The sequence below is a fragment of the Mustela putorius genome, unplaced genomic scaffold (assembly GCF_011764305.1).
Source record: "Mustela putorius furo isolate JIRA1106 unplaced genomic scaffold, ASM1176430v1.1 tig00000585_pilon_pilon_pilon, whole genome shotgun sequence".
Taxonomy (NCBI): domain Eukaryota; kingdom Metazoa; phylum Chordata; class Mammalia; order Carnivora; family Mustelidae; genus Mustela; species Mustela putorius.
Genome location: NW_025421424.1, coordinates 7,574,609 through 7,596,330, shown reverse-complemented (window position 1 = coordinate 7,596,330; position 21,722 = coordinate 7,574,609). Strand labels below are relative to the sequence as shown.

At 35.8% G+C, this 21,722-nt stretch overlaps 1 protein-coding gene across 7 annotated transcripts in view; it reads left to right on the top strand.

Moving 5' to 3' along the window:
* The window catches only part of HIPK1 (homeodomain interacting protein kinase 1), a 52,021-nt gene that overhangs the window by 18,722 nt on the left and 11,577 nt on the right, over positions 1-21,722 (top strand). For 4 of the 7 annotated variants that reach the window (XM_045081884.1, XM_045081879.1, XM_045081880.1 and 1 more), the window contains 10 exons: positions 1,705-1,828; positions 10,060-10,179; positions 10,994-11,080; positions 11,764-11,948; positions 12,259-12,421; positions 13,334-13,559; positions 14,506-14,619; positions 17,431-17,552; positions 18,427-18,561; positions 21,185-21,327. In XM_045081884.1, the coding sequence (XP_044937819.1) occupies positions 1,705-1,828; positions 10,060-10,179; positions 10,994-11,080; positions 11,764-11,948; positions 12,259-12,421; positions 13,334-13,559; positions 14,506-14,619; positions 17,431-17,552; positions 18,427-18,561; positions 21,185-21,327 (1,419 nt within the window). The remainder of the gene's footprint in view (positions 1-1,704; positions 1,829-10,059; positions 10,180-10,993; positions 11,081-11,763; positions 11,949-12,258; positions 12,422-13,333; positions 13,560-14,505; positions 14,620-17,430; positions 17,553-18,426; positions 18,562-21,184; positions 21,328-21,722) is intronic. The other 3 variants (XM_045081881.1, XM_004769851.3, XM_045081882.1) reach the window with 3 other exon arrangements.

Genomic DNA, 21,722 nt, shown 5'->3' with positions numbered 1-21,722 from the left:
TGCCATTAAGCTAAAATACTCATCATTTGCAAGTATTTTCTTGGTTTTAGAGATGTTAAAATATGAAAAAAAAATGCACCTTAGAATTGATGACTTGGAGCACCTGGGTGGCTCATTTGGTTAAGCATCTGACTCTTGATCTCAGGGTTGTGAGTTCAAGCCCCATGCTGGGCTCCATGCAGGGCATGGAATCTACTTAAAAAAAAAAAAAAAAAAAAAAGAATTGATGACTTAACAGTAATAGTATCTATTTTCATCGGATTGTTGTAAGGAGTAAGTGACCACATTTGTAAAGAACTTAGAACAGTGAGTGGCACAGAGTAAGTGCTATATGAGTGTCATCTTTTATTATTATTGATATTAGTAATAACCTGTTATTAGCATCCCCCCTTTAAACCCATTTATCTCATAATTTTAGTCATGGTTTAAAAAATGCCATGTAGGGCGCCTGGGTGGCTCAGTGGGTTAAGCAACTGCCTTCGGCTCAGATCACGGTCCCGGAGTCCCGGGATTGAGTCCCACATCGGGCTCCCAGCTCCATGGGGAGTCTGCTTCTCCCTCTGACCTTCTCGCCTCTCATGTTCTCTCTCACTGTCTTCTCTCAAATAAATAAATAAAATCTTAAAAAAAAAATGCCATGTATACTACCATGCCAAATAGATTTATATAGGTGGATATATACAACTTTTACTTTTTTGGAGACAGTACAATACAACTCTGGACCCAGATTGCCAGGGTTCAAATCCTAGCCCTTCCACTTATTAACTGTAATTTTGGGCAGATTACTTACTCTGTTTGCCTCAGTTTCCTCTATAAATGGGTAATGATTTTTTTAAAGATTTTATTTATTTATTTGACAGAGAGGGAGATCACAAGTAGGCAGAGAGACAGAGAGAGAGGGGAAGAAGCAGGCTCCCTGCTGAGCAGAGAGCCCAATGTGGGACTCGATCCCAGGACCCTGGGATCATAACCAGAGCCAAAGGCAGAGGCTTAAACCACTGAGCCACCCAGGCACCCAAGTGGGTAATGATTTTATCTTAGATATGTTCATATATATATAAAGCTTTTAGTTTATCTTAGTCTTCTCTTCAAGGCTCCATAGGGTTTGGTTTCTCACTTTGAGCATTAATGGAAGTGAATATTTCTGTAGTGCTTTCAACCATGATATCTCTACAGAAGGCATTTCTGTTACCAAGGGATATTTATTGATCAGGTCACTTAATTTTTTTTCTATAATTAAAAAGGTGCTAAGAATAAAAAGAATAAATTTGTGATCCCTTATCTGTGATTTCAAAATTAAAAAACTTTAAGTTTGGCATAAGCTCATTTATTGGCAAACTGTCTTGAACTAATGTAAGGCGATTTAAGTCTTTATTTAGCCAACTTAGTATGACTGTTCAATTGTTTCATTGTGGAAATACTAATGTGTTTGATTTTGGGGTGCTTTCCTAAACTCCATTGGGATTACTATGCAATATGTAGTTTTATGTATGGTGATACCTTTCTGAAATTCAAAAAAACATTCAATTCCATAACACATCTGGCCCCAGAAGTTTCAAATGATGGATTTTTATATCAAAGATAGTTTTCAGTTTCTTTAAATCAATATGTACCTTAAGCTGGTACTAAAACAGAGCTTAGTCGACATAGTTAATTTCCCCAAATAATGTTTGTTTTTTAATTTGCTGCTTTTGTTTTTGCTAGAGCCCCTGAAATTATTCTTGGATTACCGTTTTGTGAAGCTATTGATATGTGGTCATTGGGCTGTGTGATAGCTGAGCTGTTCCTGGGATGGCCTCTTTATCCTGGTGCTTCAGAATATGATCAGGTAAGAGTATATATTTGGATGGAAATAGAATGCAAGTATTTACTAGTGAAATAGATTCTAGAGGAAGTACTTACTAGTGAAGTATTTAGATATTAGGGAAAGAGTAGTCCAATTAGAAAGGATTTTTTTGAAGACTAGAATTTTCTCTACCTGTTTCTCAGTCTGGTATTATGTTTGCAATTCAGAATTTTAAGTTTTTTATTTCATATTACCTTAGATTGGTACTTTTCCGGATCTGTCATGATTTATTAAGACTGGTTGTGGTTAACAAGTGTGTCTTGTGAGTTTTTAAGATAGGAAAATAAAGAAGGATGAGGAATTGGAATTTTAAGAGTGAACTTTGTCTCATTCAGAGCTGTTACTTCCTTTTATACATGACATATGCTGAAATAAGTACTCTCTACATACTGAAACACATTTGGCCCCGAAAGCTGTAATGTATACTGGGTTTCTGTAAAATAGGATTTAGGAGGGAAATCATATGAATTGAAAAGTATTGTTTAGAAGATGATCTGTGTCTCAAAACAGAGAAGCTTTACAAGATGTCCGAGTTTCCCAAGGAGCTCGTCCTAAGGGAAAAGGTTTTGCCATGGATGTATTACTGTACTATGTATAATTGTATTATTTGCCGTGGATGTATCATATGTATTATGCCATGAATTCTTATTTCTTGTTCTTTAAAAAAAAAAAAAGGTTTTAATTACTATGCTGTAAGCTCTTTAAGGGCTTAGACTGATTCCACTCGTGTGTCCTCAGCTCCTGACATTATGTCTGACACATAGTAGGTACATGAGGATTATTTTTGTTTTTAAAGAAGTAAATGGTTCTCTGGAATTATTAATAGGAAAAAAGAGTAAAACAGTATTTTTTCCTATTCAACTTAGAATTTTTGATTCCTTGATTCATTTCAGAGCCACCTTCTAAAAATTTGACTCTTTGGGCATGTCTTTGATTGAAACAAAAAATGAGTTGCTCATGTGATAAGTAACTGGTTACTTTGAGCTTTGTAATAATTCTGCTGTATGAGAGAGAAGCCAGCTTTCTTGTTTTACAATGACAAAGTGTGAGGGAGATAAATGATGCAAAAACACAGTTGGTTGAACTAAGCCATTGATTCTCCTTTTTGGGTCTTAGACCCTTATGAGAATCTGATGAAAGATAAGGTGTATGGATATTCTTAGAAAAATTTATATACAGTATTTTGAGTTCAAATTTAGGGGATTCATGATTCCCAATTAAGAAACCTTGTTCTGAGCAGTTACAGCCCCCCAAGTGCCATTCCTAGGCCAACCTTCAACCTTTGTAAACAGATTGGTACTGTTAATTTTCCTAGGAAATAGAGCCAAATGAAATTAGGTTTAGAAGTTAAGATACAACTGTTTTTTTTTTTTTTTAAATAAAGAAATGATCTGGTAGTTTTGAGAGAATTTTTGCCTAGTGCATAGATGTGAAACTGTGGGTGGTAGGAGGAAGTCGTTTTTCCCATGCTGAATAAATAGGGTACTGCTGTTGTAGAGCAGGATGGGGATGGGTTATCTTGGTGCATCTCTGGTTATACAAAAAGATTTCTGTTGCAGGATTTCTATTCTTATAGTTAAGTTTGTTTAAAACAACTTATATTGAGATACAATTCATATACCATGTAGTTCAGCCATTTAAAGTGTACAACTCCCTGATTTTTAGCACATTCACAGGGCTGTAAACCATAACTATGGTCAGTTTTAGAACATTTTCATCCCTCTGTAATGAAACCCTATACCTAATTAGTTGTCAATGCCCTTTCCCCTGAACCTCTGCATCCCCCACCCCGTGGCAACCACTAATCTACTTTCTGTTTCTATAGAGTTGCCTAATGTAGTTGATCATATTTATCACATACCATGGGTGGTTTTCTGAGATGGACTTCTTTTACTTAACATGTTTTTCATCCATGCTGTAGCCTCTTATCAGAACGTCATTACTTTTTATGGCTGAATAATGTTGCATTGTATATATGCATACCACATTTTGTTTGTCCATTCATGTGTTGATGGACATTGAGTTACCATCTTTTGGCTGTTGTGAAAAATGGTGCTATGAACATTGACATATAAGTGTTTAAGTTCCTGTTTTCAATTTTTGGGGCTATATAACTAGAAATAGAATTGTTGGGTCATATGGTAATTTTATGTTTAAACAAACTTTTTCACAGTGGTCACACCATTTTACATTCCTACCAACAGTACACAAGAGTTCAATTTCTCTATATCCTTGCCAACACTAGTTCTTTTCTTTCTTTTAAAAAAAAATAGCAGCCATCCTTATGCATGTGAAGTGATAATCTCATTGTGATTTTGATTTCCATTTCTCTAACAATTAGTGATGTTGAGCATCATTTTATGTGCTTACTAGATATCTATTTATCTTCTTTAGAGAAATCTATTCAGGTGTGCATGAGTGGCTCAGTCAGTTGAGCGTCCAACTTTTGATTTTGGCTCAGGTCATGATTTTGAGGTCATTAGATAAAGCCCAAGTCAGGGTCTGTGCTCAGTGAGGAATCTACTTGAGATTCTTCCTCTCCCTCTCCTCTTCCCCCCACTGCACTCAGGAATCTCTCCCCAACAGCACCCTAAAAATCAATCAATCAATCAATCTTTAGAAAATCTACTCAAGTCCATTGCCCATTTTTTAATTGGGTTGTTTATTATTGAGCTGTAGGAGTTTGTATATATTCTGGGTATTAATCCCTTATCAGATACATAATTTTCAAAAACTCTCCCATTCCTTAGGGTTGCCTTTTCACTGTGTTGATAGCATTGTTTGCACAAAAGTTTTTAATTTTGATGGAGTCCCATTTGTTTGCTTTTCCTTTTGTTGCTTGTACTTTTGGTATCATATCTGAGAAATTATTAACAAATCCAAAGTCATGAAGCTTTTCTCCTATGTTTTCTTCTAAGATTTTATAGTTTTATCTCTTACCTTTAGATCTTTGAGCCATTTTAAGTAGATTTTTCTATATAGAATAAAGCAAGGGTTCAATTTCATTGTTTTGTATGTGGATATTCAGTTTTTCCAACACCATTTTCTGTAAGACTGTTCTTTCCCTACCTCTTTGCATCCCTATCAAAGATCAATTGACCGTAAATACAGTGATTTATTTGTGGACTCCTAAGTTCTGTTCCATTGATCTATACATCTGTGTTTATCCAGTATTACACTGTTAGGATTACTGTAGTTATGTGGTCAGTTTTGAAACTAGGAAGTGTGAGTTTTCTAACTTTTTCTTTTCTATTTTTTTAATTTATTTGACAGAGAGAGAGAGAGAGAGATCCCAAGTAGGTAGATAGGCAGGCAGAGAGAGAGGGGGAAAGCAGGCTCCCTGCTGAGCAGAGAGCCCGATGAGGGGCTCAATCCCAGGACCCTGAGATCATGGCCTGAGCAGAAGGCAGAGGTTTAACCCACTGAGCCACCCAGGCACCCCTAACTTTTTTCTTTTTCAATATTGTTTTGGCTATTCAAGGGACCTTGAGATTCCATGTGGATTTTAGGTTTTTTTTTTTTTTAAATTTCTACAAAATAATTATTGGTTGTTTTGTTTAAAAAGTAGAGTCCATTAAATCTCTGGGAGGTATCACCATCTTAACAATATTGTCTTCTTTTTTTTTTTTTTTTAAAGATTTTATTTATTTATTTGACAGAGAGAGAGATCACAGTAGACAGAGAGGCAGGCAGAGAGAGAGAGAGAGGGAAGCAGGCTCCCTGCTGAGCAGAGAACCCGATGTGGGACTCGATCCCAGGACCCTGAGATCATGACCTGAGCTGAAGGCAGCGGCTTAACCCACTGAGCCACCCAGGTGCCCCACAATATTGTCTTCTGATCCCATAAATGTGACCAGATTTTTTAGGTTTTCTTTAGCAACATTTTGTAATATTCAGAGTACAAGTTTTACATCTCTCTTATTAAATTTATTTCTAAGTATTCTATTTTTTTTTATGTGGTGGTAAATGGAATTGTTTTCTTTATTTTATTTTCAGGTTATTCATTGCTAATGTATAGAAATACAGTGAGTTTTGTAATTGATCTTTTATTCTTCAAACTTGTTGAACTCTTTTTCTAGTAGTTTTCTTCCTTTTTTTTTTAAGGTTCTTTTACTTTATTATTTTCATTAAGTGATCTGTATTCCCAGTGTGGGGGTTGAATTCATTGGACTTGAACTCATGATAAAGAGTTGCATACTCTACTGACTAGCCATCCTGGTGCCCCTCTAGTAGTTTTTTTTCCCCTCCTCCCCTTCTTCTCCTCCTCCTCCTCCTCCTCCTTCTTCTTCTTCTTTTTAAATTTGAGAGCAGAGAGAGAGAATGAGAAGGGAGAGGGTCAGAGGGAGAAGCAGACACTTCGCTGAGTAGGGAGCCCAATGTGACCCTCGATGCTGGGACTCTGGGATCATGACTTGAGCCAAAGGCAGTTGCTTAACCAACTGAGCCACCCAGGCGCCCCCCTCAAGTAGCTTTCTGATAGAGCTCTAGTTCTCATTGTTTTAATGGAATCCTTATAATATTCTAACTATAAAATCAAGTCATCTACAAATAAAAATGGTTTTACATCTTCCTTTCCAGTTTGAATTCCTTTTTTTTCTTGCCTAATTGCTTTGTATTAAAGCAGTAGTAACAGTGTTGAATAGAAGTATAAGAGCAGAAATCCTTGTCTTGTTCCAGATTTTAGGGGGAAAATAATTCAGTATATCAGCTAAAGGTTTTTCATGAATACTACAGCAGATTTTATAGCAGATATTTGTGATTCTTGAAATATTAGTTAATAGCTTCAGATTTGTTGAAAACATTTTGTTTAATATAACAAATGACAATAATGCTTTGTTTGCATAAATGCAGGACTTTTGTTTTTGCTGTTGTAAGCTATGTGAAAAGCAGTATCTGGATGATAGCTTCCCATTCTACTTTCACAGTGAAACCCATTCTGTAATATTAAAATTTTTAAATGTTTTAATTCTTAAAGTGCATCATTATAGAAAAATTAGAAAAGATGCAGTAAACCAAGAGATAAAACTTTTAACCTTTAGTAGTTTCAACCTTCAGAGGTGACCCTTTATGATTTGGCATATTTTGTATTTATTTATGTATATAATTTGTTAATTTTCATCATGTACTTATTGAGTACTTACCTTAGACAGTGGGGATATAGTGCATACTTGCCCTCATGGAGGCTGTAGTTTGGTGATGGGAAACAGGCACTAAGTAAATAATTAAGTAATACTTTTCTATATAATATATAAATTATATACATAATCTCCAATTATATACATAGATCTCCAGTTTTTTTTACAGGATTTCTACAAAACACAAATTGATCATGCTACTTCCTTATTCTTCAGTGGTTTTTAAAATACTTTTGGAATGAAGGCTAAATTCTTAATATGGCCTCTGAGCCCCTACATAGGTTGTCCTTCCCCTTTCTCTCTCCCTCTCTTTGATCTTATACCATTTCTTCTTGCTTTTCGAAAAGTGCTCTAACACTATTGGCATCATTTCAGCACTGGTTAAGAATATGCATCCTTCCAGCAAAGGCCCCTTGTACATACTTTTCTCATAGTCTGGAATGCTTCTGTACCACCCATTCATTTCATCTAGTCAGTGCCTACTCATTTATTAGCTCAAGCATTACTTTCTCAAGGAGCTTTTCCTTACCAGTCCCCAGTCTAGCTTGGGTTCCTTTGCTATGCATTTTTATAGAAGCTTGTTTCTTTTTTTCAGAATGCGAATTCAGTTTGAATATTCAGTTTCTGTCTCCCTCACTTGACTGCAGGGTTTATGAGAGCAGGAACCATATCTATTTTTAAAATCACCAGTGCCTCGCTCAATAAGTACTTCCTAAAAGAATGAATGAATATATGTGCTATATATAGTTCTATTCCACATGATAAACTTAGGGATATAGAGGAGCATATATACTGTATTTGGTCATATTTAAGACACTACTGACTGAAAGATACACCATTTTTTTGTACCTGTAAGAAAGAATGCTGCCAGTTAAACCATGACAGTTATCAGTTGTGAGACATATCTTGATTTCAAAGATGTTAGTGTGAAAAAATATGCCTCTTAGAATCAGTGAAATGTAATTTTTTTTTAAGTGAGATTATTTAATTTGTAATCTTGTTTTTCTACTTGGTATACTGTGAAATATCTTTATGTGTCAAGAATTAAACTTCTGTCATTTATTTATTTTACTTATTTTGAGAGTGTGAGCATGCACATGTGAGTAAGCAGGGTGGGGAGGGGCAGAGGGACAGGAAGAGAGAATCTTCAGCAGGATCTATGCCTAGTGCATCTAGTCCTGACCTAGGACTCGATCTCAAGACCCTGAGATCATGACCTTAGCCAAAATCAAGAGTCTGATGCCTAACTGTCTGAGCCACCCAGTTGCCCTTCTTCTATTGTTTTAAATGTCTGAGTGGTATTTTATTGCACAAATTTTATTTTGGATTTTAAAAAATATTTCACCATTTTTATATGTAAAAGAAGTTCATATTTAAAATATTCTTATATAGGGGGACCTGGGTGGCTCAGTGGGCTAAGCCTCTGCCTTTAGCTCAGGTCATGATCCCAGGATCCTGGGATCAAGCCCTGTATCAGGCTCAGCAGGGAGCCTTTTTCCCTCTCTCTCTCTCTGCCTGCCTCTCTGCCTACTTATGATCTCTGTCTGTCAAATAAATAAATAAAAATAAAATCTTTTTAAAAAAATGTTCTTATCTGCATTAAAAAAATTTTTTTTTTCTATTTTGTTAATACTATATTGGCTTCCATTATGTAGCTCTCACAGATTCAAGAGTGATATTCTGGTGTTACCTGAAATTGTCTCATGAAAGCAGGCTAGATGTGGCCTACAGGCCATAGTTTGCTAACCTCTGCTTTACACTGTTAAAAAATTGGTGAGGATCCCAAAGAAGTCTGTCTGTATACATTATATCTGTTAGTATATACTGCATTAGAAGTTAAACTGGGTGTACCTGGGTAGCTGTTGGTTAAGCATGGGACTCCTGATTTTTGGCTCAGGTCGTCATCTAGGGGTCATGAGATAGAGCCCTACTTCAGGATCCACATTTAGCATGGCATCTGCTTGAGATTCTGTCTCTACCCCTACTCTGGCTTAAACACATACTCTCCCTCTCAAAAAAAAAAAATAAATAAATAGATAAAATCTTTTTAAAAATAATAAAATAAAAAATAACTCAAAAGAAAGTTTTTAGGGGGAGAGATGGGAAGTAAGATTTATTTCCTGGCTTATAAGTTTCTCTAATTTTATCTTAAATACAGCCATTCAAATATGGAAAAGGTGGTTACAAAAAAATTACCTCTTGTATCACTCTCAGTAGTGGAGAGAAAAGCAAATCACCTCTTCTGTTGCTTTCTTGGGTCTTTGGAATTGTGGAAGCAAACAAATTGTTGAACAATAAAACTGGAAAATTTTTTAAACACAACTATATGCAAGCACATATTTTATTAGCCATCAGAGCAATGACCTCATCACACATCCTCTCTGGAAATCTCTATTGTATCCCCACAAGGAAATGAAAAAGGCAGATAATTTCTGAGTATTACTTTTTAAATAGTTTTGGTTTGTGGACTCCCTGAAAGGATCTTGGGGACCCCCAAGGCTCCCCAGACCAGACTTTGAGAGCTGGTAGGTTAGTTCATAGTGGGTACTTAGTAAATGTTGATTGAATGAACACACTGCCTGCCCCCTAGTGATGTAGGGATAGAGAAACTAAATTAGTATTTAATTTTATGGTATGAGAGAGAAGCTCTATGGCAATTTAGAGTAGGGAACTAGAGTAACCAAGGAAGAAAGAAGCTTATACAAATGTTTTCCTGATCTTTTTAATTTGATAATACATCAACAAATGAAATGGAAAAACCCTTGTGATCCATGAGATAGTTTGTCGGAAATTATTCTGTTCTGTCCTAAAAATCACCTAAAGTTTTCTGAACTTTGTATCAGAGGTCTACAGAAAAGTGAAAGTGTTTATACACAAAATTTTCAAAACTGAGTTTTTCTCAGAAATAACTGAATAAATATTTGGGAATCACCTGTGAGTGGGTTTGCATATATATGTATTTACAGATACGTTTTATTTGTATTGATTTGACTAGAGCTAATAATGTCTTAGTGTGGAAGTTTTTAATATTTTCTCTTTCCACTCCAAATCAATGTCTTAATGGTTCTGATGTTTCAGATTCGTTACATTTCACAAACACAAGGCCTGCCCGCTGAATATCTTCTCAGTGCTGGGACAAAAACAACGAGGTTTTTCAACAGAGATCCTAATTTGGGGTATCCGCTGTGGAGGCTTAAGGTCTGTCTCCCCTACTATGCTACCCATTCCTGCACTCCTTACTCCCAGCTTTTTAGTTACTAAGTTCTTGAGGTGGAGGTGGGAAAGGGGATGGTGGTCGTGGCAATGTATGTTTGCAGGAAGTACTTAAAAAAATTATCTCATTGTACCCATTTGACCTGATCCTTAGCTTAAAAAATAAATAAATAAATAAACTAAACACCGTTCAGTTGTCTAAGGTTGTTTTGTATATTTGAACCAGCAGCTGAGAAGAGGGTATGGAAAAGCAGTGTTCACCATTAAATCACAGGAAGAACGAGAATAACTTAGCTTTGACTGTTTTTTAGAGAATTCTGAGTAAATATGAGAAAACAGCATAATTTTCTAACTCACCATGTTAAGGCCTTATATATTTTCATGAAATAAATGCCTGCTTTTTACTTGTGAATCTACTCCTTTAACTTGAGATCTCAAACTAATTTGAGTAACTTTGTAAATCTCTGTCCCTGAACCTGTTTAATAGTTAGGATTTGAAATATCATTTCCTTTGAAAGTAGCTTTAAGAGAAATATGGTAATGACCCTCTTACATGACATCCTTCAGGAACTGTGCTACATCATTGTTTCCACATTTAATTTAGCAGTATTAAAAGAGTAGTCAGATATCCAGGTCCCATTCATATGCTAGAAGATTTTCTGGCTGTAAATTACTTTCATGTTTGCCATCTCTGATTGGCAAGGTGATGACACCTGTTTCTTTGTATTTTGACTTTAATTTGAACAAAATGTGAAAATAACGTACAGATGGAATTTTTTTTTTAATCTGTATTTTATAGACACCAGAAGAACATGAATTGGAGACTGGAATCAAATCAAAAGAAGCTCGAAAGTACATTTTTAATTGTTTAGATGACATGGCTCAGGTGAGTATAGAAAGTTTCAGGAAGCCAGATATTTCCGTATCTCAGAGACACACTTCCATTGATTAATTATATTAAAGATAGATTCGATCTGTTATCTTCTAGTACATTTTCATTTTTTAGAGATAGAAGTTCATTAATATTCTGCCATGTATTAAAAGAACATTTGAGTCCTAACCAAGATACTTTTGGAATTACATGTTCTCCCTTGCTTTTGCTTAACTGATCTCTTTGCCTGTCAGTATTTTGAAATACTGTTTTTGAAGATTTCTTTACTGTCCATTTTCTCTGCTAAAAAAATACATAAGAGCTAACATTAGTTGAGTGCATATTGTGTTCCAAATTCTGTTTAAACACTTCATATTTATTATGTCATTTAATCTTTTCAACAATAGGAATTTTTAAGTAATAATAATTGCTTTCATTTGTTTGTCCAAATTTTGAATGAAAAGATTCATTCAGCTTTATTCTACCAACACACTCTATCAAACTGAAGATTTTATTTAGTGTAAGAAGAGTTTTCACTTGTTAAAATATTTTTCTGTAATAAAATGAATTTCCTCGGGTTTTTCTCTTGAGATCTATATCTATTTATCGATCTATCTATCTATGTATTATGCATATGCTTAGTATCAACATTAAAGGTTAAATGATGAAGTGTGATATTTCTAAATTTTTCCCGTAAGGTAAATATGTCCACAGACTTGGAGGGAACAGATATGTTGGCAGAGAAGGCGGATCGAAGAGAATATATTGATCTGTTAAAAAAAATGCTAACAATTGATGCAGATAAGAGAATTACTCCTCTGAAAACTCTTAACCATCAATTTGTGACAATGACCCACCTTCTGGATTTTCCACATAGCAATCAGTGAGTATGGTCTGGGGCACTTACCATGATGTGGTCCTGTGTTGTTACCATCTTACAGTTAAACAGAGCGATCATGAGCAGCGACCTTAGTACTTGCATATGTGGCTCACTGATGCTTTCCTTTCTCATTGAAAAATCATGAGATTAAAAATAAGATGTCTGTTTTTTCTCTTTACAGTTATAAAAACTCTTGATTCATTTTATCTAAATATAAGTTGGGTTAAAATTTTGATCCGTATTCATCTTGAGTTTTTGTTATCTTTTTAAATCTTAGCATACATTTTACTGAATCTTTAATCTTTCTTTTCAGTGTTAAGTCCTGTTTTCAGAACATGGAGATCTGCAAGCGGAGGGTTCACATGTATGATACAGTGAGTCAGATCAAGAGTCCCTTCACTACTCACGTTGCCCCAAATACAAGCACAAATCTAACCATGAGCTTCAGCAACCAGCTTAATACAGTGCACAATCAGGTATTCAGTAAATGATTTTGGAAATTCGAACCTAATAGGGATAGGAACTAGTTAAGAGTACAGGTTGAGATAAAGAAACCAGTCTTTGCTTTGGTGATCTTGTTATTTCTGAATGAATTTCCTGCATGGCAAAAGTGATGGAAAACCAGGTGGACATGACACTTACCAGTAATGTGTCGCCAAAAACTAAATACAAAGGCCTAATTCACGTTCTTATAGTTTTCTCCTAGTTTCATAAGTGGACCATAGCTGTTGTACTACTTACTGCTGTTAGTTGTACTGATTTTAGCCACTGACTTTCTCTGTTAGAAAGATTTTATATTTCTCATTACAGTGTGTTGAAGGGTATTTCCAATAATTTTTTTCTCTACTGTACATTAGATCCTCAGAACTCCTTCATCTTGTAACTGCAAGTTTACAGTTTGCCTTTGATTTCCTCCACTCACTTTCTCTCCCACCTGCTGCCCTGTCCCTGGCAACCGCCAGTTTGCTCAGAGTTTCTATGAGTTCAGTTTGGGGTTTCCAATAGTTAACTTTAAGAGTAATTTTGCATTTGTTTGCCAAACAGTGATATTTATATTTGTTACTGAAGATGTGAGCTTCCTAATTTCTTTTAAAGTGCGATTTGGTGGTATCTCACATCCAGCAACTTTTTGTACAGAGAGAAGAGATAAGGGTTTATCTGAGGCTGTCCTTAGTACAGGACTGTGTTTGAGTCTGTGTTTTCTTATTCAACCTTATAGTATGCCTTAAATTTAGAGACTGGGAAAATTTCCTAAGCAGAGAGTTATTTCAGGGACAGTTACTACTACATTTTAAAACTTTAAGTTTTTCTGGCTAGATTCTACATGTGTAAAAATACTGTTATTTCTGCTTTATGTCCATATACAACTATTATCCTTTTGTTTTTAGGCCAGTGTTCTAGCTTCCAGTTCTACTGCAGCAGCTGCTACTCTTTCCCTGGCTAATTCAGATGTCTCATTGCTAAACTACCAGTCGGCTTTGTATCCATCGTCTGCAGCACCAGTTCCTGGAGTTGCCCAGCAGGGCGTGTCCTTGCAGCCTGGAACCACCCAAATTTGCACTCAGACAGATCCGTTCCAACAAACATTTATAGTATGTCCACCTGCTTTTCAGAGTAAGTGGGGGAAACTCCTGTATCGAATAGTATCATATCAGACCCCCAGATCTTGCTTGACGCAGTTCCTTAGTAGGTATCTAGTTGTTCAGTTTTGATCTCTGACAAGTTTAAACTCTGTTTCTGAATATGAAGATTTACCCTTTTTACATTGGTTATTTATTTAATTTTGATACTGTCTGACACATTATGGGAGTTCAATTAACTTTTCGTATTTGAACTGCTGTGATAACAATTTCTTGCCCACTGAGACCTTGTGCCACTGTCCTATATCTTGTTTAAGTATGTTTCTCTCAATATGCAGAAATACTAAGCTTGAAGAAATTTGTTGTAAACAGAAATTCTATATCGAATCTTACTTCCTTTATCATTCCATTATTAAATAAAATTAATATTTCAAATAAAAGGTAATTTTATCCTAAAATGTAAAAATTATGCCTAAGAATATATAACCTCATGAATTACATTCAGAAATAAAGATTATTATTTATTGAACTGAAAAATTCTACAAGCTGAGATACTTGTGGGGAGTACATTTAGATTATCTGCTTCAGCTTATGAATCATACTCTTCCTCCTATAAACAGAGGAACAGAATAGCTGAAGAAAGAGGCTCTGACCCCATGCATTGCAATAAGATTTAAAATTTCACATTCCCATCCTTCCTCATTTTTTTCATTGTTGTTCTGTAATTCATTCCATCCAGTTCCTTTTTTTCTGAAATATGGGAAATGTGTTTATTGATATGGTGAGCCAGTTAAAAGGTTAAATTATTTAAGGATATTTTCTGATAGCACACTTGACTTTCCCAACAGAAAGTCATTGACTGTACTCTGTGGTAATAAACCAGGATTCAGTCTTGTCATAGTAGAAGCAGGTAGCATTTTTATCTTTTAACTTTAGTTACTTATTGACTGTGACTCTCTTGTTTGTTTGGTTTCTGACAGAGTCGGAGCAAGCAGAAGGAAAAGAGGGGCTAGGGGAGACTGAGAGATTACCGGGAGGACAGGAGAGCGATAGCGATGTAAACCAGGGAGAGCGGAGGAGCAGATTCCAAACCCGTAAATGCAAATTTAGCCTAACTTCCAAATAATTTTCTGGTATACTACATGATAGTAAATTCTATACTTTGGGTTGTCATATGTTGAGTGATTCTTCTACTGAAATTAGCAAACTAGCCACCCTCCTCCCCTTCACCTTTTCCAAAGTGAGTCTCACAGGAACAGTTTTCAGATGTGAGCCTCTGAAGTCTTCTGCTGCTTCTCAGATGGTATTTATGAGACGAGGCAGAACTTTTTGATTCCCTGAATAAAAAAAAAATGTAGACTCGATATAGAGGGGGAAAGTGGTGTAACTCCTTTTGCTATAACTAGGTAAGTATAAGTTTTGGAAATTTTTTTCTATTTAGGAAGTCCGAATAACCTGAGGAGCTAGAGCAAATTACAAAATTTCCAAACAAAAGGGAGTTTTTAACTTAAGGTAATAAGGATGAAAATAGCTGATAAGTATTACTACATGCCAGATAATGTTCTATTTGTACTTGTATTAATTCATCCTCAGCAAACAATCCTAGAAAGTAGGTAATGTCATTATGCCTAATGTCAATATGTCCCGTTAAAGATGAGAAAATTGAACCTGATTCTTTCATCTGCCCAAAGTCTTAATAACTAGCTAGTGGTAAAATTGGGACTTGAACCTAGGCAGTGGGGTTTTGAAATATGCTGTACCTCCTCTTAGCATTTAAACTCAGCTGTAAAGGTTGTCAGGTGGTTTGCCGGCCCAGCCATATGTTGGTTTTTTCCTAGCAGTCCTGTATTCCAGGTTGTCTTTTTTTCTTTCACTGTCTGCTTTTTTGCAAAATACTATACTTAGAGGAAAATTGACCCTCATCAATTAAATAGTTTTTTCCATACTTCCATGGTTTTTTATTTAATGGGTTGTATTCAACAAAAACAAAACAAAACAAAAACCAAAACTTGAGTAATTTCTTAGTTCAGAGTTCAGGGAGAACCTTCCAAAAGCGTTGCCTTTTATTAATTCTTGGTTTTCACTTGTAGTTTTCTGAAGAAGCAAGTTTGAAACTAGCTTAACTGCTGTGGTTTAACCTAAATTATGAAAGCAATCTGATGGTTATTTAGTTGCATTTTTAGGTTAGTACTCCAAATATTACTTTCTGTACTATTCCAGTTGACCAAAATTAGGTACACATTTTGTTCAATGATGACTATTATTTTGTAATTTTGTCCCTTTTACTTCATTATCCTGAAACTTAAAGGTGAACGTCATGAACAATTCTTCCTAAATTTTGCCTCCCTTTGCCCTTTGTTCCTGCCCATTTCTAGGAGGCTATCACAGTAATGTTGGCCATATGTCCTGGGAATTTAGACAAGAATTTTGATGTTGCTTAGCTGTCTTACTAGATAGCATTGCCTTATGAAGAACAGCTGGCAGATTTTTTTTCTAATCTGGATATCTGGATTTGTTACCTTTTATTTTTATATAAGTAGCACTTTTTAAAAAAGGTATTATTCTGGTGTTTTATTTCTGATCTTACTAGTCTCTCTTACTTTGTGTATTTGTGGATTGTGTTTTCCAGTGTGACATCTTACTGCTAAAATATTTGTAAATCACTGAAATGGAAAATTGTAAGACTTGCTGAAAACCACAGTATTAGAGTTTAGGAGTTATGCTTATTTGGTGTCTCTATAGTAATATTAAGAGAAGTTAGTCGTTGGTAGCTTAGAAGGTGTCACTGAAGAAGTATTCTAATTAAAATAATATGTTTTAATTAATTAAATAATATTTAATATTATATTATTATATTAATATTATATATAATATATTATATTATATTAATATTATATTATTTATTTAATTAAATAATATATTTGTGTTCCCACTTCACCAAACGCAGGCATTAGTGAATTAGAGAAACTTCTGTTAGTAGATAATAGAAACTTAAATTCTCCACATTGACAGTTTTGATAGGGCAGGTTTAAAAGAAAGCTTTGAAGTCTCTCTTTTCAACTCTTGGCTAAAGGGAGAACTGTCCTGAGCCCCTTTTTTCCCCAGAATAAGAAATTCCCATTTGGAGGAAACATTCATTCAGCATTTGTGCCCAAAGCAAGGCAACAAAAATTATTGATTTTCTTAGCTATGCATTAGTTGTAAAAGAGCCTTATTAGAAAGCTGTCAAAGGCAAAGGCAGATTCCTAAAATAAGTAGAAAAAAAGTGTTTCTGTAAACGCAAATATCTACTTTTCAAATATTTTTATCCCGAGTTATAATTTCTTCAGTTCATATACTAGTTAAAGATCGAATGTATAACTAATTTGTGAATTTTTTGAGGAGTAGGGTAAAACATCTTAAAATATTCTCAAAGGGTAACTTAGATGATAAATAATGATAATTTTTTTCTTAACTTAGAGTCATAACTAACCAAAAGTTACAATTATTTTAAGTCCTCACTTTTAATAGATTACATGTAAAAAATCCAGATTTTTCCCCCGAATGGATTAAAAGGTGAATGTAGCCTAATAAGTGTAGATTTTTTGTTTGTTTGCTTTTGCGTGTGCTGTTAATGGGAATGGGATGGGTGTTAGTTTTAAGTGTTGTAGGACAAAAAAAAAATTTCTTTAATTCCCTTAAACCATCCCTTTTTGTATCAAACATCTGCCCATGAATTTAACCTGAAAGAGCCAAACCAGTGTCCCTTTTCTTAGCCCTCTAGACTTCTATGAAACTCCTTTGTCTTACGTGTCTAGTACTAACCTGGGTGGTGGATTATTTGAACAGAAAAGCTAAAAACAAGAAAGCCCCAAACAAGGCGCAGACCTCGCACAGCACTTTAACTGTGGTGGTGTTTTCTGCAGCTGGACTACAAGCAACAACAAAACACTCTGGATTCCCTGTGAGGATGGATAACGCTGTGCCGATTGTACCCCAGGCGCCAGCCGCGCAGCCACTGCAGATCCAGTCAGGAGTGCTGACGCAGGTAACAGCCACGGCAGCTCGGACACTCCGTGTTTGTCCGTGAGGATGGTATTTGCTTTGACTGTCAGATCTTTCTTGGTTATGATTCAGTGGACGTAAATGGAGACAGCTCTAGAGGAATGATTCCTAACACTGTTGCAACTCTGACAGTGTCTTCCTTAGACTTACAGGGATAAATACCCTGACCCTGAGAAACTGTGTTTTGAGTAAATTCACTCCGACTTTGTGGGATGTAGTTAATTTTTTATACACCTGGAGTAACATTTTGATTCTAAAGATAAAGTGTTGCCCTTTTGTTCCCCTCAGTGGCCCCTTTGCTCGCTCTTTCAGAATGACATCATGGCAGAGAGGCTGCATCAGATCAGGATGCCTCTTCAAGTGTTACATTCCTTCACTCTGTGTGTTTGAGCTATAGGAAGCCTTAAAATTTTCTACCTGCCATGGGACATGCAACTAAGATGGGCAAGAACATCATGAAAGACTTACATAAGCAACAGATACTGTATTTTCAATTCTATGTGTAAATATTTGTGTCCCAATACACAGAAGAAATTTGGAAGTCCAAAAACTCTTCTCTTGGGAGTAGGAAGAAGAGAAATTATTAATACATGCCTTTGTTACCTGAGTTTTGTAAAACCGATCCTCTGAATCTGGCCCAAGAAGGATTCCTGTACTTGATTGCTTTAGGCCCTTGACATTTGACCTAGTAGGCTGATGCTGTGCAGAGTTGAAGGGGCAAGTTGTGTTTGTACGTGCATTTAGGTGATACGAAATGACTGCTTGTTGGTAATATCTTGGGGGGAATGAGAACCCTTCTGAATCCAGATAACCTGCCTCCGTGTCTGTTTCACTCATCTGCCTGATCTACGTTGCAGGGAAGCTGTACACCACTAATGGTAGCAACTCTCCACCCTCAAGTAGCCACCATCGCACCGCAGTATGCGGTGCCCTTTACTCTGAGCTGCGCAGCCGGCCGGCCGGCGCTGGTTGAACAGACTGCCGCTGTACTGGTAATTCCCCTCACTTGATTGTGTTACTAACGGAGTTTCTTTGGTTTCTTTCTTTTTTATTTTTTCCTGCTTGTTTTTGTTCTGTTTTCTTCTGGTTTTCTCATTTAAAAAAAAAAAAAAAATTTAACTTAGTCTTTGCAGAGGGCATGGAAGCATGTGCCATCTTGTGGCTGTGTTCTTGCTACATCTTTAATGTCTCATTGTTTTCCTCCCCAACATTTGCTGAAGCACTGTTTGATTCTGATACTCAGAGTGGCTCTGTAAGGAACCAGATCCCTTTATTCTTCTTTGCCAGCCTAGTGTGATAAAAGCACTTGGTGTAGCCTCAGAAGAGCTTCAACACTGTATCTGTTTTTTGCTCTTTTACCCTCTGATCCTTGAGAATAAAGGAAATGGCCTTTAGTTTGGCTTTGCTGCAGGTATCCGGATGGCCAAAATTTGAACTCCTTGGCAAGTTAGCTTCCTTCTTTATTTGCTGTTTTAAGCTTCTAAAAATTTTGTGCGTGTAGAAATGTTTAAGATGCTCCTAATTTATTGCTTTATCAGTTGATGTTAACGTTTCTTCTATGAACGTATGAAGATAACTCTCTTTGCCACTCATGATCAGTGGCAGCTGGTATCTTCCATTTAAAGATGTTCCCTGTAGAATTTTTTTAGATCATATTTCATTTGTTGGTTGTGATTAAATATAAACTCATTTTTAGGGGTTTATGGAGAAATTAATGACTTAACAAATAGGTCTTTATACAAAGATGAAAATATGGCTGAAAACTCTTATGCTAATACAATACCTTTGTGACTAAAAGTCCTGGGGAACAGTCACTAAATGCAGCAGCAAATGCAGTAGTATGGGGCTTAGAGATAGGAAAAATAAGTAGGACTTCAAGGTGTATTTCAGGATTTGTATCCTTCAGAGTGGTCTTTGGATGTGTTTTGGTTTATTCGGGGGAGTTAGAATTGTTTATTGGACATCCAGCATTTCATTATTTGAAATTTAAAGCTAGGTAAGCATTTGAAAACCTATTGATACTACTGAATACTGATTATCTGCATCTTTTGTGAAGGGGCTTTTAAATTTCCTTTGTTGTTTCTCAAGGACTCTGTGTGAGTGTAAACACTTCCAGAAACATACTTTGGTTGTCGGAATTTGCTTGGTTTTTAGTTTAAAAGCCTTTGTCACCTCCATATTAATTATATCATGAGCATAAAACCTGAGTGCAAGGGAGTCAGATATATTTCCAATTTGATTGATCCAGGCCCTGGTTCTAACTTGCTCACCTATAGTTTTGAGAATGTTAGTTGATACTCTCCTTTGCTGCTTCTCTTAAGTTTGCTCTAGTCATTTGCTAAGCTTTGCATATTTTTGTTCTTCCTCTGTCAAAACAGTTCGTCGCTTGGAACGCCAGATTTCTGCCTCACGTTGGAATGTTATTTCTTGCTCTGTATTAAACTACATGCTTTGTCTTGTGCAGGTGTTGGCTTATGGAAAGACGCATGGTGTGACTTAACATACTTCTCTTATTTTTTGTTTTGTTTTATTTTGTTTTAAATTCTGCTTATGGTAGCAGACGTGTTTGCAGTTTCTCTGCTTTGAAGGCTTCTTGTTTGGAACCGGTATTTGTAACAAGTGGATCTGTTACTTGCAGAAATATTTTTAAAACAGTGTGTTGATGGCCTTGCAGTTTGAAATTTAAGAAAGAACCATATGTACCCTAGCATTGTAGGTGATTGTACTGTAGAATTTTAAAGTTTAAAAAGGAAACTTTCAAATCTGTTCCCATTTTTTAAGAAAATGCCAGAATTTCTGTAAGAAGTTTAGAAAACATATTTGTTGCTGTCTATTGCAAATGCTTGTTAAAAACCAGAAATGATGTATTTTCTTGTAGTGATTAGTTTTTATGTTGAAGTATATTTTTATAAATGATATGTTAAACAGTATATTTTAGGTAACTATTAAAAACAAAATATGGTGCTCCCTGCATCTGTTTTGGAAATATTTTACTTACTGCCTTATTTAATGCTCTCATATGGCTATATATGATGAAGTTGGCTTTCTGTTTCTGGCATATGCTTGTTTGCCAAAGGATTTTGGCCTTTGGTCATTCACATCTGGCTTCATGTTTGAAGTTCTACCCTTTTAAAAAGGCATAATTCTCCCCTTTGTTTTATGGGTTGAATTGACCTGATGTCTTAACTGATTGGCACTTAAATTTTAAAATTCCTATTTTTAATCTCAAGGGAGCTGTCTTAACTCTTTCTAGGTGTATTTTTAGAATTCTTGCAAAAATTATATTCCATCATTTAACCAGAGCTTACCTCTGAACTTTTCAGACTCTTTGACTCCACATTATAATAGAGAAACTCTTAACCACAGGGATCTTCTTTTCTTTAATACCCTGGTGGTCATGTTACAGAGGTGGCCCAGAGAAAGCAGTATGTTCTCTTTCCCTATTCATAAGACTTGTAACCTTGAGCCCCTCTGACTTTTCTTTTTTGATCTCTGCAAGTTAACAATCTACAAGCAACTTCTTTTACAATATGAATTTTTCTTTCATCTAAAAAACAAAAGAAAAAGCCAAGAATGAGTCAAGTCGGGATCTTTTTTGTGTGTGTTTCCTTACAGCAGGCTTGGCCTGGAGGAACCCAACAAATTCTCCTGCCTTCAACTTGGCAACAGTTGCCTGGGGTAGCTCTGCACAACTCTGTCCAACCCACAGCAGTCATTCCAGAGGCCATGGGCAGTGGCCAGCAGCTCACAGACTGGAGGCAAGTACCCTGTGTTCCTCTCTGGGAGATCTGCAAGGGCAGCTCCCTTAGGGTAGGAGTGCTTAATGATTTGGTCAGATTCCTAGGAAGAAAATAAAGGAAAGGAGAGATGTATCTCTGTTTCAGATTCTTTAAGAAAAGAACCCTTTTCGGGCTAGGAGATGGAGTAATGAGAAACTTAGAATATAGGAAAACATAGGTTCTGAGATCAGGAATCATTTACTTCAGATTGAAAGTCTTATGCATTTAGAAACCATGCAATGAAAACCAAGGCTTTGTCATCCAGGTGCCCAATTTAAAAAATAAAATGCAGCTCTATTTGATTGTCTTAATTGCTTTTAATACCTATCTGGTCCTAATTTCCCAGTGGTTTAGGCATTCAGTTTTCTCTGTGT